General features: G+C 39.7%; 1 protein-coding gene across 2 annotated transcripts in view; it reads right to left on the minus strand.

The window, feature by feature from the left end:
* fermt1 (FERM domain containing kindlin 1) overlaps positions 1 to 5,164 on the minus strand; it is a 29,309-nt gene extending 24,145 nt beyond the window's left edge. Inside the window, exons 1-3 of one of the 2 annotated variants that reach the window (XM_062044956.1) lie at positions 5,022 to 5,164; positions 2,494 to 2,646; positions 2,033 to 2,130 (exon numbers count right to left, since the gene is read on the minus strand). In XM_062044956.1, the coding sequence (XP_061900940.1) occupies positions 2,033 to 2,130; positions 2,494 to 2,644 (249 nt within the window). In that variant the 5' untranslated portion in view covers positions 2,645 to 2,646; positions 5,022 to 5,164. The remainder of the gene's footprint in view (positions 1 to 2,032; positions 2,131 to 2,493; positions 2,647 to 5,021) is intronic. The other variant, XM_062044957.1, reaches the window with a different exon arrangement.
* Positions 5,165 to 18,585: the final 13,421 nt, after the last annotated feature.

The raw sequence follows: 18,585 nt of genomic DNA on the forward strand, positions 1-18,585 counted from the left end.
TCTGGATACACCATAAATGACTTGACTAAAATACAAACAAAGATCAACCTTGAGTTCTTATTGGAGGACATTTTCTGTAGAGGTTAACTAACTGTACGGTTTTTCTATAAGTAAACATGCTGCAGGACTGCTTGTATCGCAGTGCTTTTAAATACAAGCCTACATAATCGAATATTTGTTTCTTGCTGATATCGGACCAATAACCAATATCAATATCGGATTGGATCACCCCTCATCATCAAAGGTGATGGCGGCTCAAGACTTTCGCACGGTGCTGCATCAACATGGACTCTTTTTAATGACAGGTGACATGTTTCCTGGTAATTCACACTTGTAATTTCATACTTAAAGGAGAACTTCACTATTTTGGAAATGTGCCAATCATTCACAATCCCTATGTAAGACAATAAAACTTGTCTTTCTTTTTTTATGCATTCTAATTTGTAATATACAGCAAGTATGAGGCGGCTAACAATGCAGCTAATGGGAGTTAAGCCCTTTAAAAAACATCTAAAAACCGCCAACAATACGCCATTTACATGTTGTGAGCTGCATATTGACCAAGTATTAGCGATTTTGTTATCATAATCCCTAACGTTAAGGAACTACTTTTAGCGGCGCCATGATCACAGACAGGTAAGTAGCTACTGCAGCTACTAATTTACTAAGCTAGTGAGCTGCTGCCTTGCTTCTGAGTTGATAAAAGTTAATTATAAATCATGCATCTCACTTGTATAGTAGAAGGTTTTGGCCATAAACCGAGAAGTTGGTCAACTTTGACATTAAATTTTGGCCCGGACATCGCGACAAAAAAACACAGACATTTGCGCCCACCTTTTTTTTTTTTAAATCTGCGCGACGATTATAAATAATTCTTCATCTAAACGAGAAGATATAAACATCCAATAAGTCTGCCTCCAAGCGAGAGCAGACATCGTTCAGTAAGTGATTGTTTTATTATGTTCGTAGTTTGTATTTCTTGTTTAGCGCTTAGCAATACTGCTACTTGATGGATCTGCTTATCACTCAGCTTCTAAATCTTGTAGCTCTTTCTCTTTGTATTAAGGCTCAAAAATATAAAGTTCTGATCTTACATGAAGTCTGCCATGATTAGTTATAGTTCCTGTTGTAGGAAAAAGCGAACGTTGTGATGCGTTGGTGAAATAAATGAGCCGACGTATGCTTAAAATGACCAAAATACAGTAAATATTATGTGTTACTATAAATGTGCCTGTTACTACATTACATATACACTTATCACATGTACATAACATTTTGATGGATGTTTTTGGTTGTTCGGGTGCGTTTAGGGCACATCCGACCGGTAGGAGGCCACGGGGAAGACCCAGGACACGTTGGGAAGACTATGTCTCCCGGCTGGCCTGGGAACGCCCCGGGATCTCTCGGGAAGAGCCAGACGAAGTGGCTGGGGAGAGGGAAGTCTGGGCTTCCCTGTTTAGGCTGCTGCCCCCGCGACCCGACATCGGATAAGCGGAAGAAGATGGATGGATGGATGGATGGGTTTTTGGTTGTATTTTAGAGCCCTTTGTTGGCGGAATAGAAAGAATATCATTGGCTCCGTTGTTAGCGAAATTTTGTTAGCATTTATTTATGAGTTAGAATGCATAAAAAAAAGAAAAACATATGTGCATGTTTCACATAAGGATTGTGGATGATAGACAAGATTCCCCTTTAAGAGAACAGAAGATCAGCCCAAATGCAAAAATACCACCATGTTATAAAAAGGAACATTTTTGTAATTTGGTCCTACAATGGGATATTTTCTGCATGTGGATGAAACATATTTTTAAGCTATATTTCAACCATCTGACATCATGCGGAGACTGTTGGTCATTGATTTTACAGGAAACTAATGTTCAGACCTTGCGGGTTCATTTTATGTTAGCTGATAAATTCCAAAGTTATGTTCGAGGTATTGTGAGTAATAAAAACAAAGTTTCAGTAGTTATATTTCAAAGTACCTTCAGAGCGGAAAAATAGTCCATTTGGCATTCATGATGCAGCAAACTACCTGAATTCCATATTTGTCCAAGGTCCAGTGGGTCCTCAGCAGCCAGCAGTTCCTCTGCTCCCACCACAATGCATGATCTGACCAGTCCTGAGGAGCCTCTGAACAAAACATCACATCAAGTATGTACAATCACTGCATATACTACTTATTAAATACATATAAGAGTCTTGTTTATGAATGTTCTTGACATTATTATGCGCATTGCGTGAGGACTACAAGTCATTTTCAACTCTTCAAACAAGCCTGCTCATGTGTACTTGCGCCTCCATGTTGACATATCAGATTTGAACCTGGCTGAACTTTGTCCCCCGGGGCAACACGGCCCATTGTGGTAAAACAATGGCACTCCAGTGTGGAGCAATTCAGGGCAAACAAGGGTGTGGCCTCCTGACAAACAGCGCTGAAGTTTAAACGAGCACAGAGCGGAGTGGCTCATAAAGTGGTTTTCAAATAACACGTACTGATCTTCTCCACCAGCTTCAGCATGAGGCCGCCGATGTGCAGGTCACCCTTCACCCGCAGTTTAAACCTCATGGACTCGTCGCCCTCTTTTTGGTCCACGTGCACCGTCAGCTCCCATGAGGTTTCCCCGTACTCGGCGGCCGTGATCATGGCTTTGATTGGCACAGAAAATACAAAGACAATAGACCAGCGCAAATACAAAGACAATAGAACAGCGCGAAGACAAAAATATATTCTAAAATAAGAATAACAAGTAAACACTAATTACAAATAAATTAAAATGAAATCAAACTATCAAAAAATAAAATACATAATACAAAGGATAACCTGTGTGCGTACAAAAAACCCAAGTGTAAATTCCATCTAACTACGTGTTTTTTCTTCTTTTATTGATAAATGTTGGGCAACAGCTGGGAAGTAGAGTGTTGCCTGAACATCCATATTAGAAATAAAGAGCATTAATAAAGAAGAATATGCAAGGAGCGATCAAAAATTATATTTATTCCTTCCCAATGTTCAAGAATGTCTTAAGAATCAACTTGTCTCTATTGGAATTGTATCTTATATTTTTTGATGTATTCTTTAACATGTGCTGTTAGACTTAGACCAGGGGTGTCAAACGTAAGGCCCGCAGGCCGGATCAGGCACGTGAACAGGTTTTACGCGGCCCTGTGGGATGAGTTTGCTAAGTATAAAAATGACCAAAATATTTGAATGAAAGAAACTGCTGTTCTAAATGTGTCCACTGGATGTCGCAATAGCAATTATTTGTATCTTTGTAGATTATGCTACACATGTAAAAAAAAAAAAAACACATGTTAGTGCACCAGTTGAGGAAAATGAGCAAACTACATAAATCACATCCTGTAATTTGATTTTGATATTCTTTTTTTATCTTTATATATTGAAAATTAACACCAATGAGTTGACTGATGAACATTATCACATAATTTATTTAGAAAGTATAAATAACAACAAATAAAGGTGGAATACTATTAACCGCAACATGTAAGTGTAAAAAAACCCAACAACATTATAATTTGTACATTTTCAGAATGTGCTTGTTCTATTTTTAAACAAAGAAAACAATCTGAAGTTATTTTTATTTTTAAGTTATCGCGCCGTGTTTTTACCAGTCCGGCCCACTTGGGAGTAGATTTTTCTCCATGTGGCCCCTGATCTAAAATTAGTTTGACACCCCTGACTTAGACAAAAGACTTAGACAAACTTTATAGATCCACAAGGGAAATTGTTATAAAGTTTTCACAAGTTAAAGGGGAACTACACTTTTTTTTTTAAAATTTTGCCTGCCGTTCACAATCATTATGGACAACATGAAAACGGATGGATTTGATTTAATTCTACCCATCCATTCATTTCGTACCGCTTGTCCCTTTTGGGGTTGCGGGGGGTGCTGGAGCCTATCTCACATATTTAATACATTCGATCAAAAGTCAGCTTACAAATTCCCACAAATCCATCCATCGTCATGTCTTTCATAATGATTGTGAATGATTACAAAAAAAAGTGCAGTTCCCCTTTAAGTAAAATGCATTGTGATGTGTTATTTAATTTTGACATTTGCTCTGTAAAATTGACAAATAATTGTGTCAATATGAGCTCTCTTTTCCTGTAGACATACCAATTTATACTTGTGACGGTTACATTTTCCACACATTACGTCATTCCTGCACAACTACTGTTTTTCCCATCATCAGGACTAATTTTTATCACTTTATACTCCAAATATGATCATTCTTTCCTCGTCCGTGTGGCCCTGACTTAAATTCTGCACCCATGCAACACGACTCAGCAGTGTAGATGTCTTTCATATTATTCAATGATAAACTGGGGGATGGATGAGCGGTGTGGGGGGAGGCAGGTAATGAGGGAGCAAAGAGGAGGAGGATCAGGAAGGGTTGAGCTGTGGAATGCATGACGAGCATGGACATGAATGGGCTGCACAGGAGCACCAATCTCTCCTTTTCTTTTGCTTTGGCTTGGAAGCTTGAAAATTAAAATCACAACAATGTAGGAGTCATCTGTCACCACTGAGGACGTCTAAATAAATACATTTATTCTTATTCTAACTTTTGAATTTTTTTTTAATTTGAATTAAAATATACTATTCAATACAATAAATACAATATTCCTTATCCTTACAGACAGGTATAATTAGAACTACCTAATAAGGCTGTATGACAACCATGTTACAGATAAACATGTCCAGTTTTGAATTAATTAGAGTGGCCATTGTTATTCTTCCCAGACACCCAAGATAATGAAAAAAACCCTTTTAAAACAGCCACTCTGCATTTATTTGAATCCACTTTAGTAGCACATTTTTGTACATTTGTGGCACATATGACGAAGAACAAACCATAACAATAGACGCATAGTTTGGTGGGCAGGTAAAGACCCCCAAAGGGGTTAATGACGTCACTTTTACTGAAGTTTAAAGTGTTCCCCCACATTACCCCACAGAAACTAACGCCTAACTCCAAAGATTAAGTTTATAAATTCTTACCTTGTTTGAACGCGTCTTCTTGCTAACGGAGGAGGTCTCGTGAGAAGTGGCGAGCTCCTCCCAGGTGAAGCCACGCCCCTCCCTGACACCCAGGTGTCTGACGTGCGTAGGCGGAAATGGTCATTAGTGACGTGCGACCACTGATTTTCTTCCCAATCCGATACCGAGTGAAATTCATATATATATATTATATATATAAAATCACTGATTGTGATATCCTATTTCTATCCAACACTGTACGTATTGTCTCAAAGTAGCTTACAATAAAAGGATACATGCACTTGTTGTTTTATAATATGGAGTGACTCGTTTTAATTTGCAGGTACATTTATTAGATACACAAATAAAGTTTGCAATTGATGTTTTATTGCAATTGCTATGTATGATTTAATGACACCTAGACGATCGATTGTTTAGGAAACCTTACCTGAATAAATTAAGGAATTTTGCCTATGTGAGATTAGTGTTGTGTCATATACTTATATATATATATTAGATACATATTTTTCCCACCAATCACTTTTAATTTAGTCAATAAAAAATGATGTTGTTACTTTACACCGTGTTCCTGTTAAAAATATACATTATCTCAAATAACTAAAGTATCAAAAGTATCTATATTTTGTTTTTCAGAATTGATATTACACTTTGGTATTGACAGTAAGGATATTTCAGTATCGATCCGCACGTCACTCGTGGTCATCTTTGAAGCGTCGCTTCCGGTGTTGTGCCTGAAAACGCACCCCTGCCATAAAATGCACCCCCTGACGCGGGAGCGCGCTTACGTCACTCGCTTACGTCACTCGTCTCGAAAAGTATATCTAAACTCGGCTGTAATCACCGAAGTGGCTGAAATCGCCTCTTTTAAATCGCCTCTTTCGGCATAAAAAAAGTACATAAAGTGAAATACTCCAAGTTTTCTTTACTTTTGGATGGATTAAAAATTGTGAGCCTTTAATGATTTCGCCGTCATTCAAGTGGCTGAAATCGCCTCTTTCGGCATAAAAAAGTACATGAAGTGAAATAATCCACGTATTCTTTACTTGTGGATGGATTAAAAATTGTGAGCCTTTAATGATTTCGCCGTCATTAGATCAAAAGTACATAAAGTGAAATAATCCAAGTTTTCTTTACTTTTGGATGGATTAAAAATTGTGAGCCTTTAATGATTTCGCCGTCATTCAAGTGGCTGAAATCGCCTCTTTCGGCATAAAAAAGTACATAAAGTGAAATAATCCACGTATTCTTTACTTGTGGATGGATTAAAAATTGTGAGCCTTTAATGATTTCGCCGTCATTAGATCAGATAAGGCGAAAACAATAACCAATTAATATTGGAATATTTGCTGTCCCTAAAATGTAGTATTAATTGTCTACATTGACAGCTTACTGTAAAGAATATATACACCAAAGTAAACCTCACTATGTACTTTTTTAGAAACATCAAGGAGAACGAATGTTTGCTGCTTCATTCGACGTGTTGTCGTGATCCAATACTCGTATTTTAAAAAATATGACATTTTCTTTAACTTTAAGAAGCTCATGGGTGGATGGATGAATAAATAAATGAATGCAACTGATATCTACGATTGATTTGGTTTTAAGAAGTTTCAAATTGAACATTCACAAATAACGTTAAAGTACCCGAAGTACAGGAGGTGGAGTTATGATGGGGGTGCATTTTCCACAGCTGCCGTAAAATGCACCCCCTATCTATCTCTGGCTAGGAAGGTCATAGAGACTTGGCACTCACCCTGGTGACTCATCATAGCCCCCTCAGTGTACAGTGAAAACCATGTGATGATCGGACTACCAGAAGTGGAGTTAGGGTGGGGGTGCATTTTTAGGCAGGACGTTCAGGCTGCTGCCTGAAACTGCACCCCCTATCTATCTCTGGCTAGGAAGGTCATAGAGACTTGGCACTCACCCTGGTGACTCATCATAGGCCTTTCAGTGTACAGTGAAAACCATGTGAAAATTGGACCACCAGAAGTGGAGTTAGGGTGGGGGTGCATTTTCAGGCAGGACGTTCAGGCTGCTGCCTGAAAATGCACCCCCTATCTATCTCTGGCTAGGAAGGTCATAGAGACTTGGCACTCACCCTGGTGACTCATCAAAGCCCCATCAGTGTACAGTGAAAACCATGTGAAAATTGGACCACCAAAAGTGGAGTTAGTGTGGGGGTGCATTTTCCATAGCTGCCTGAAAATGCACCCCCTATCTATGTCTGGCTAGGAAGGTCATTTTTATTACAAAAAAGAACACTTTTTTGTAATAAAATTTAACTTCTCAGTACACTTACTTTTAAGGCCAGGACACCACATGATGTGCCATCTTGCTGGCGTGCATGGGCCAGGGTGCTGCATGCCCACCTTGTCACATTGCAGTCTTTCTTTCGCATAAAGGCCCTTAATGATAGAAATATTATTTGTAAAAAACTATTGCACCATTGTCATTTAGCAGCTCTTAGAGCTGCTTTTTCTCTGATGTTATAGTGCAAGTACTATGTATCAGACATCATCCTTTAATGGAAAAAAATACCTTGTTGACTCCAGGCATCTCTGAATGTTCCTTTTAGATTCCCAAAAAAAGGCATCTCCTCTCATGTGGGTAGATGACCTTTGTATTTTTAACATGGAGCTATGATGAGTCACCAGGGTGAGTGCCAAGTCTCTATGACCTTCCTAGCCAGAGATAGATAGGGGGTGCATTTTCAGGCAGCTATGGAAAATGCACCCCCACCCTAACTCCACTTCTGGTGGTCCAATTTTCACATGGTTTTCACTGTACACTGATGGGGCTATGATGAGTCACCAGGGTGAGTGCCAAGTCTCTATGACCTTCCTAGCCAGAGATAGATAGGGGGTGCATTTTCAGGCAGCAGCCTGAACGTCCTGCCTGAAAATGCACCCCCACCCTAACTCCACTTCTGGTGGTCCAATTTTCACATGGTTTTCACTGTACACTGAGGGGGCTATGATGAGTCACCAGGGTGAGTGCCAAGTCTCTATGACCTTCCTAGCCAGAGATAGATAGGGGGTGCATTTTACGGCAGCTGTGGAAAATACACCCCAACCCTAACTCCACTTCTGGTGGTCCAATTTTCACATGGTTTTCACTGTGCACTGAGGGGGCTATGATGAGTCACCAGGGTGAGTGCCAAGTCTCTATGACCTTCCTAGCCAGAGATAGATAGGGGGTGCAGTTTCAGGCAGCAGGCCTGAACGTCCTGCCTGAAAATGCACCCCCACCCTAACTCCACTTCTGGTGGTCCAATTTTCACATGTTTTTCACTGTACACTGAGGGGGCTATGATGAGTCACCAGGCTGAGTGCCAAATCTCTATGACCTTCCTAACCAGAGATAGATAGGGGGTGCATTTTACGGCAGCTGTGGAAAATGCACCCCCATCATAACTCCACCTCTGGTACTTCGGGTACTTAACGTTATTTGTGAATGTTCAATTTGAAACTTCTTAAAACCAAATCAATCGTAGATATCAGTTGCATTCATTTATTTATTCATCCATCCACCCATGAGCTTCTTAAAGTTAAAGAAAATGTCATATTTTTTAAAATACGAGTATTGGATCACGACAACACGTCGAATGAAGCAGCAAACATTCGTTCTCCTTGATGTCTCTAAAAAAGTACATAGTGAGGTTTACTTTGGTGTATATATTCTTTACAGTAAGCTGTCAAGGTAGACAATTAATACTACATTTTCGGGACAGCAAATATTCCAATATTAATTGGTTATTGTTTTCGCCTTATCTGATCTAATGACGGCGAAATCATTAAAGGCTCACAATTTTTAATCCATCCACAAGTAAAGAATACGTGGATTATTTAACTTTATGTACTTTTTTATGCCGAAAGAGGCGATTTCAGCCACTTGAATGACGGCGAAATCATTAAAGGCTCACAATTTTTTATCCATCCAAAAGTAAAGAAAACTTGGATTATTTCACTTTATGTACTTTTTTATGCCGAAAGAGGCGATTTAAAAGAGGCGATATCAGCCACTTCGGTGATTACAGCCGAGTTTAGATATACTTTTCGAGACGAGTGACGTAAGCGAGTGACGTAAGCGCGCTCCCGCGTCAGGGGGTGCATTCTATGGCAGGGGTGCGTTTTCAGGCACAACACCGGCCAGGAGTAATCAAACTCAATTAAGGTTTGTCAACAACAGTCGCATTGTTTTTTCTTATAAACCACAAAACGACATTTTATGTTGTAGCTAACATCGCCAGGAGTTAGCAGGGTTATATATATGGTTAGCATGCAGCGCTTGGATGCTAACAACAAACCTTTGCATTTAAACGTTTCTTTCACGTCACGTCAGTGCCAATAAGTCCACAGTAGGTGGGACAGTGGCACTAAAAGGTTGCAAGACTCACGATATAAAATAAATTCTACGAACCAGCAAATTTGTTAATTATTGTGTGTTAGGGTGCTAATTTAGCATCATTTCAGCTGGGCTCCAATTCAATTCAACTTTGTTATCATTGAGATAACAACGAGGCAAGTTTACTGTACTGACCTTTAGGAATGGACGCTATTGTACAGATATTGACTTATTCAAATTGAAAAAAAATGCAGTTTGTCACAAGACTTACAAAGTTACAGTGGTCGATTTGGATATTGTACCCCTGTAAAACTATAAATCAGGGGTGTCAAACGTACGGCCCGCGGGCTGGATCAGGCCCGCAAACGGGTTTTATCCGGCCCGCGGGATGAGTTTGCTAAGTATAAAAATAAGCCGACATTTTTTAATGAAAGAAACTGCTGTTCTAAATGTGTCCACTAGATGTCACAATAACAATTCTTTGTATCTTTGTAGATTATGCTACATATGTTAAAAAAACAAAAAACAGACGATGTTAGTGCACCAGTCGAGAAAAATTAGCCAACTACATAAATAACATCCTGTAAGTTGATTTTGGTATTATTTTTTTATCTTGATAGATTGAAAATTAACACCAATGAGTTGACTGATGAACATTATCACATAATTTATTCAGAAAGTATAAATAACGACAAATAAAAATAGAATACTATTAACCGCAACATGTAAGTGTAAAAACAACAACCAACCACATTATGATTTGTACATTTTCAGAATGTGTTTGTTCTATTTTTAAACAAAGAAAACAATCTGAAGTTATCTTTATTTCTAAGTTATCGTGCCGTGATTTTACCAGTCCGGCCCACTTGGGAGTATATTTTTCTCCATGTGGCCCCCGATCTAAAATGAGTTTGACACTCATGCTATAAATCAAGGTTTTTAATGATGTGCAAGCCATGAACGAGTCTTTTTTTTTTTTATTGAACTCACAAGTACTCGTGAAAAAAACAGATTTTCTGTAGTTGTCTCTTTATCATCGACTCTGTTTCCTGGAAACGAAGGCCAATTCATTTAGTCTTTGATCATAACTGAATTAGGTTAGCAGGTTTGAAATTATGTTTTCCTTCATTTTTTCCTGCTGTGGTTTCTTGCCTGAAGCTATACGCTTTGAAAACCTCTGCTCTAAACATGTGCAGATACCACATCAGGTGTCTCCTGTTTTTTTTTTTACAAACCCACAGTCAGTGTGACAAATAAAAAAAAACCTTAGAAGATGAATCAGCCCTTCTTTTATAATGCCCACATCCTTTTTGAACTGAACTAGTGTGAGTCACATATCACCGGTTCCTTGAACACACCACTGGAAAAGAAGGCTCGTTTTCCTAACCGTTGGTATTTGAGGTGTTCATTTGTATGTAAACTCTGCACTATTCGGTACTTCTATCACAATGAGGGTTAGGAAAACTCTTGTAAACCTAAGATTATTAAATAAGCTTATGTGCTTTCCCGCTTCGTAATAATAATATTCATAATGTAATTAGTTATGACTCTTTGCAGACAGTTGACTCACATTCAATATTCCCAAGAACTAGTGAGTTATCATTAGTCATACTGTCACAGGAACATGCAAAAATTATAAGGTTAGCCGCCACATGATGGCGCTATTAGACCAGGTTTAAAACATGACCATTGTGATCAAATAAAAAAATTATGACCAGACACTCACTGTGTTCTTCTTTATTTATCATTGAAAATCTTTATTACAGAGTTAAAAAGATGGCTGGGTGGCTGACATTTGCGGCCCCACTTTTATGGGCTGACATTAGCAAAACATATCCAATTAGAGTTAACAACCATAGGGGACTTATTAGACATGTTTATAGAGGTCAATAATTTCTATTTGTTTGAAACAAAACAGAACTGAGGCCCAAGTGGGAAAACAGAAGCTTTAGAGGAGCCTCAGGATTAGTGAGTGTCCAAGGCCGCAAACAGCTTGGTAGCACGGTAGGGTTTCAAACCAGCGGGCTGCAGCTCCCCGACCACTTGACCATTTGCACCGCACCCTGCAGCAGATGAAATGAGGCGAGTACGCGTGCGAGTCTGTTTAGTGTGTCGTGCTGGCGCATGAGATCATCCCGAGGCCTTGTGCAAGAGGAAATGTAAATTCCATGAGAAAGAAAACAAACAAATAAACCCAGAGACTTGTACGCTGTGTGGAAAATAACAGCACTTGGACCTGTCTAAGCCGGGATGTTGTCGCACCGCCATGACACCTGCAGAGAGTGCCATGAATCGTCAAGTATTGATGATGAAATGCAATGCTGTTCTGAGACACGATCAATTACGTTTATGACATGAACCAACTGGGAAGGCGGGTGGAAACAACATCTGTGGGGGCCTTTCTGTATTTATGGAAAGAGAAAACCTCCCGGTGACCTGGGAACACGCTTACCCAATTAGCAGCCTCGCCGATGGGATCAAATGGAAGTGAAAACATGCGCTGCCGTGACGGCGACGTATCACAATGACCCATTCATGCCGCCCGGGCCCATGCTTCTGGGATGAGGTGAGGGTTGGTGGGGGGGTGGTTATTCCAGAGTGGGGTGGTGGAATGGATGTGAGGGAGTCGTGAATTCAACAAGGAACTACCTCACCGCTCTCTTGATGGCTCGTCGGGAGGCCCAAATGACTCAATATGGGTGCGAAGGTAAACACGGTTCAAAAAGTGTTGTTTTTATAATGTTAGAACCAAGGCTCACCTCAGACCCCCCTCCTTCTTTGGACGCTCTCACCTCTGCAACCCAGCGCGACCGCTGGCCTGGTCCTGTGGGAATAGTGTGGAGGAGGCCTGAGAAGTAGCAGTAAAAGAGAAGGTCTTGACAGTTCCGGGCTCAGGGGATCTCCAACCGCTGCCTTATGGCCCCCAAAGTGTTAAAGCTCAGATTCATTTTCCTTCCATAAATACGCTTCTAGTCTCAGCCCGCGATTCTTGATGTCCATTTATTTTTTTCGGAAGCTTTTGACCTCTTCATGGGTCATCAAATCCTGCACAAACTCAACAAAAGTCAACCAAAGATAACACTCAGGGCAGCTTGATATGATTAAAACTTTTGAAACAAATAGATTAAAACCTCACAGTACCTTTTGATTGACTATTCTTTGCAATGCGTGTATGCGCCGTATAAAAGGCTGCTCTATTTCCAGGTTAATTGTTTATTTATATGAGCGGAGCCAAAGGCACGTCTATTAATGGAACCTTTACTTGCTTTTCTAGGTTTCCTCGAGACTTATAAAAATGTTCAGCATAGAGACTTCAAACAACAGACAGAGATGTTTTTGGAAAGGGTTGACACCAAAACGAAGTTCATTGTATCTTTACTTACTTTACTCTGTTCAGCCGACTTCTATACTTACTAATAATCAATTTTCTTTTTGCAAAAGTAGGTCCTACATGGCCTACAGCGATACCTCATCTTTTGTTAGTAATCTGTTCCAACCGGTCAGGTGGAGACTGAATCGTACAAAAATTGAAGCAATTCTTTCCATTAAAATAATACAAATTTGTTTCAGACACCCAAAAATATCAACACAAAACTAATTTCATTGAGAACTAGAAAAGCACTCTGACAGCACAGACCTCCGCCAGGCCTTATCTAGTAAAGAATCCTTTAAACAAATCCTGAATTCAGATGGTGATTTTAGATCACCCCCAAATCGAATAATTTCCTCCCAAAATCCGTCCCTAACTTTTTAAGCTTTGTTGCATACTAACAGACAGATAAACACGACCCAGTTATTAAATTAACCTCCTGGTGGAGGTAATTAATAGAAGGATAAATAAAATTACCCAGCATGCACAAGACCTTAAAACAACGTTGCGAACTTGTTGAATTAGGTCCTGACGTTGAGCAACTCAAACTTAACGCTAGAACAACATGCTTTTTGACAACGTTTAATCAACGTTGAGTTCTAAAGTTGGTTTGACCATTGAATTTTGGTCATTTTCCAACCAATATTTTACAACACAAATACAGTGTTGAAACAACATGCTTTTTGACAATGTTTATTTAATTTCAGGTTGTGACATTGATTTGACCATTTAAATTAGGTAATTTCCCAACCAACAACATGGATCCAACGTTAGACGTCAACGTTGTCTCAATTTACAAATACAACTATTTTGCATTGTTGTTTCAAAGTCAGTTTTAGAGGACATGTATGTATAATCAACATTGTATCAATGTCTTGTGCCTGCTGGGTACCATGTCTGTTTGTTTTATTTGGCTGTCTCTTCCAAACATACTGTAAGAGGGTTCGGTCTCATCAGCTGAGCCCATTTGTTCTATGGCAAAATGAAGTAAACAGAGTGAACACTCATCCACCGTCATCCACTCTTATTGTCTCTGTGGTTGGAGGTGGGGTTGCTATGTAATGTAATAGAAATGATCCGGATCACCCCCACAATCTAATCACTTGTACCTTATCCCATTTTGGACCTTTAGTTAAAGTTTTATCAGAATCGGCCCATGACATTTTTTTAGTTTTGTTCCTAACTAACAGACAAACCAAGGAAATACTTAACATCCTGGCAAAGGAAAATACTTGGGCATACAAAAATGTATTTGCAGCAATATAGCGCAGTTGCTGAAAACCGTACATACCTTGGCACTTTAGCTTAAATTAGCCATGCTAGCAATTAACAATGGAGAACGAGGGGAAGACTGAGGGCACGGACACAAACTGAGGACTGTGGACTATACAGTCGTCCTTTGTTTATTGCGGCATACTGGTTCCACACCTGACCTTGGTAAACACATTTTCGTGAAGTAATATTGTTTTCGATAAATCAAATATTTTCAAAGATGGAGCAGAAAAAAACTGTTCTTCTGTTTTTTAAAACATAATTCGAGCCCTTTAAACATGAAATAACGCCCATATAATCACCTTAAAAAAGTTTCACCCAATACAATAGCCTTGAGTGTATTCTACTGTAGATTACAGTACTCTTCAACGGTCCAGACATCTCTGTCTGGACTGGAGCCTGCAATGCCTCAGACTGGAAGTCTCTCCAGAGAGTGGTGAGGACGGCGGAAAAGATCATCAGGACTCCTCTTCCTCCTATCCAGGAGATCGCAAAAAGCCGCTGCCTGACCAGGGCTCAGAAAATCTGCAAAGACTCCTCCCACCCCCACCAAGGACTGTTTTCACTGCTGGACTCTAGAAAGAGGTTCCGCAGCCTCCGAAGCAGAACCTCCAGGTTCTGTAACAGCTTCTTCCCTCAGGCCGTAAGACTCTTGAACACATCATAATTAAATTATCCCCTAAACTCCCCCCAAAATGGATTAACTCGCTGGAATAAAAAAGACAATATAACATACTGTACATCCATAAACGTGGACGCATGTGAAAAAGTGCAATATATTTATCTGTACAGTAATCTATTTATTTATTTATATATATTTATTTATTTTATATATATATATATTTATATATATTATGTATATATATTTATTTATTTATATATGCACCTTATTGCTTTTTTTTATCCTGCACTACCATGAGCTTATGTAACGAAATTTCGTTCTTATCTGTGCTGTAAAGTTCAAATTTGAATGACAATAAAAAGGAAGTCTAAGTCTAAGTCTAGCCCAGAGGATCCTTCAAGCATCATTGCTATGGCTGTTGCCCGGCCATTATTGAAATACTTACCACATTCTGGGTAATTCTTCTAAGTTAGTACTGGGCTTCCATGTGCTGAAAGTTGTTCTGCAAAAAATTGTTCAACTTGTCAGTTGCAGATATGACAATTAGCCGCGTTGTTAGCATTGCGTCTCCCACGTTGTCATTTCTAGATCGCTCAAGCCAAAAGCCCCCCAATGTTGTGTAGAACTAATGATATCGAAGGTGAAGTCCATCAACAAACTTCATCTCCACTCACGCACTTTTGGACAGCTGCTCATAGCTGAGAGCTGATATCAGTCTTGTTAGCATTAAGTGGCGTGCCGATTCCTGCTGCTTTTGTCTTTTATTTATTTATTTTTATTTTGAATTTGTGTGTGCTGATTGTCGTTGATACAGTAGCGCCGAGATTAGGTGCTGTGTTGTTGTTAGGATTGTTCATCCTTAACCACTCGGTGAATGTCTCTAATCGATCGCCACACCATGATTATAGAAAATCAGACGAATACTACTCTGTAATACATATAAGACTTAACTTCAGTAACACTAAATTTAGGCAAAAAAAAATGTAGAATATGCTTTAAGCAATTTTTTTGAAGAAATATTTGAAGTGCGATGTGGTGAGGGATAACTAATACCACAGCGTTCATTAAAGAAGCATCATTTTGCATTTTAAGGTACAATATAAAATTTACAAAAATAAACTGTACGCTTATGTTACAGTATTTCCCTCCGGACGCTGAAGTATCATAGCTCACAGTCGCCACTTTGCTGCAGTAGATGGATATCATTCATTCCTCTTGGAAAAGCAGCAAATGTGCCATGTGACAAACAAAAGCAATATGTGGGGGTTGTAGGAGGATTGGAATTACATCTCTGCACACCCCCAACACTACTATCTGTTATATCACTCGCTCGTGCTCGGGCCGTCGTTAATTCTAATTGTCAGCCGCTGTTCTGGAGGTCATGTTTATAACGCAAGATATAATGTGGTGCTTCTTTGGCGGAAAGTGGCAACTGTTAACCGGCAAGTATCGCTTTACCAGTTCTTAACCGCTCTTTGTCATTCTTCTGCTCCGAAGCTGAGTAAATGAAGGTAAAAAATGGCCATCGTCCACCTCAGGCATGTTCTTGGCCGCTCCTAGCCTCAGAGACGCAAATTGTGCGTAATAACCTTCCAGTGCTTGCTCGTTCTTCGTCACTGTCAGCAGGTGTGAGGGGAAAGTCTGAGGTAGCTTTGTGAACATCAGGTGTGTTGAATGAAGCCATATGCGGCCAGTGTGACTTTTATTAGGTTTGTCAAAGCCTTTAGAGACGGAGAAGGAAGCAGTGTGTGTATAATGGCTTAAAAATACCACCTTTTCTCCGCATGGTCTGGACGCTGAGGCAGTTTGCGTGGAGACTTCGCACGGAAGCCATCTGATGCCGTGCCGCCGCATGCTGAGCTGTGGTGCAATGTGGAAGGAAAAGACCACCCCCACCCACCCGGACATCACTCAGATGCCATGACCGATCTTACAGGTAGAGTCTAAGAGGAAGCAAGTGCCTCCCACGCCCCCCGCTACACATTAACTCCCCTGACTGACCATGAATGGGTGCCATTTTCAAACATGTTAATGTGGGTAGCCTCTGCCTGTATCAGCTGATGCTGGTTAGTGTTGTCTTTGGCCCGACCTTAAAGGTCTGAGTAGGGGAGGGGAAACATACTGAGGGTCAGAAAAGGTTGCATAAACTCTTGCCGGGATAACTTTACCGACACTTTCCGTGGCCGGCCTTCTGTGAATGGATCCATTGTGGGCTCGCGGAAAGCAAACCCCAGTCAGGATCCAGTTCATTAGCACCTATACTACTGTTTGAAGCTAGTTGTTCATCCGGTAACTGAAGGGAAACCCCGCACAGACATTATATAGATAAACATATCTAGTGTGTGTATGTGTGTGCATGCTCCTGTATAATACTTCTAGGGATCTACAAGGGGGGTTTCCAGTGCAATTCACTTTAGGGCAAATACAATACTTTCCATGGTGCAATAAAATGCATGGGGAAGGAACACAGGGTTGGTGGGGGGTGCAACTCTGAAGGTGGGAAACAACCTTGGGATTTTGCTGAAAATGTATTTATGGATTTGAAACTCGCATGTCGTGAAAGCCTCTGACCTCGACTCTGTAAGTCCAAAGCATCATCGAAAGCATAGTAAGAAATGTAAGGACAGTCCATCAATTACAAGGATGTGAGCGCTGTTTGAGAAAAAAAGAGCGAAGTCAAGAAAAAAATGAGGAACATTTCTATCAGTATGAAGTGCTGCCACGCAAACCCCCAAAATAATTTTTTAAAAATCAAGATTACATTTCTTGCAATTGGGTGCATTTCTACGCTATATTTTACCTTTACATTTATTCTCATCTACCAACCTCTTTTGGCTGTGTTTTAGACACTTACATGTCTAATGTAATGTACCACAGATTGAAAATGTTTTTGTAGATAATTTACTAATATTATCATCAATGAAAATGTAATGTCAAATTATAGAACATGCATGCATACAACTCAGAAAACATTTCACATTGGGCAACTCTGTCTTGTAGCCACAGCTCCTCGGGTAGTATACTTCCACTGTTGTGACCTCTGTTTACAGTCCGTCACGTCAAAATAATACCTTCTTGCTGGCTACTACTAAATACTATAAAACTACAACTGGTTCAGAACTAACAGTGTTCAGGTGGTAATCACCTAAATATGATAAGCAGCAAAGTGGACAGCCGTCAAAGCTGTGGTTAAGAGAGCGAACGGAGCAACAACAAGTATGCTAGCTTGAGGGTTAGCTAACTAGCGAACTTGTTTCGGTGCTGCTGATCGTTTCCCTGTCCTGTAACTCAGTGCGGCATTTAGGCAAGAGGAACACCGATTACCTGCGGCTGAGGCGAGCGTTCAACAAATTTAATTTAGATCCTATTTTTATTGATATTTCTTAAAAAAAAACGCAGATATTTTGATGTGAAAACTAATGTTTGAAAACTCGGATTTCCGCATTTTCGCGCACATTTCACATGCCTGCAATCATGAAGAAAATATCGTTTGACTTATCTGAGTTTGTTGTTATTTGCAAAGCAATGCAGCCAGCCTCTGTTGCAAGCTGTGGCGATCGCTCATTGAATGTAAGTGAAGCTAAACTTCTCCTTTAAATTTAATTAGATAATTTGTTGCATATTCATTGTTAAACTTACACACCCCGTTTCCATATGAGTTGGGAAATTGTGTTAGATGTAAATATAAACGTAATACAATGATTTGCAAATCATTTTCAACCCATATTCAGTTGAATATGCTACAAAGACAACATATTTGATGTTCAAACTGATCAACTTTTTTTTTGTGCAAATAATCATTAACTTTAGAATTTGATGCCAGCAACACGTGACAAAGAAGTTGGGAAAGGTGGCAATAAATACTGATAAAGTTGAGGAATGCTCATCAAACACTTATTTGGAACATCCCACAGGTGAACAGGCAAATTGGGAACAGGTGGGTGCCATGATTG

This window comes from Entelurus aequoreus, linkage group LG04 (assembly GCF_033978785.1).
Source record: "Entelurus aequoreus isolate RoL-2023_Sb linkage group LG04, RoL_Eaeq_v1.1, whole genome shotgun sequence".
Lineage (NCBI taxonomy): Eukaryota > Metazoa > Chordata > Actinopteri > Syngnathiformes > Syngnathidae > Entelurus > Entelurus aequoreus.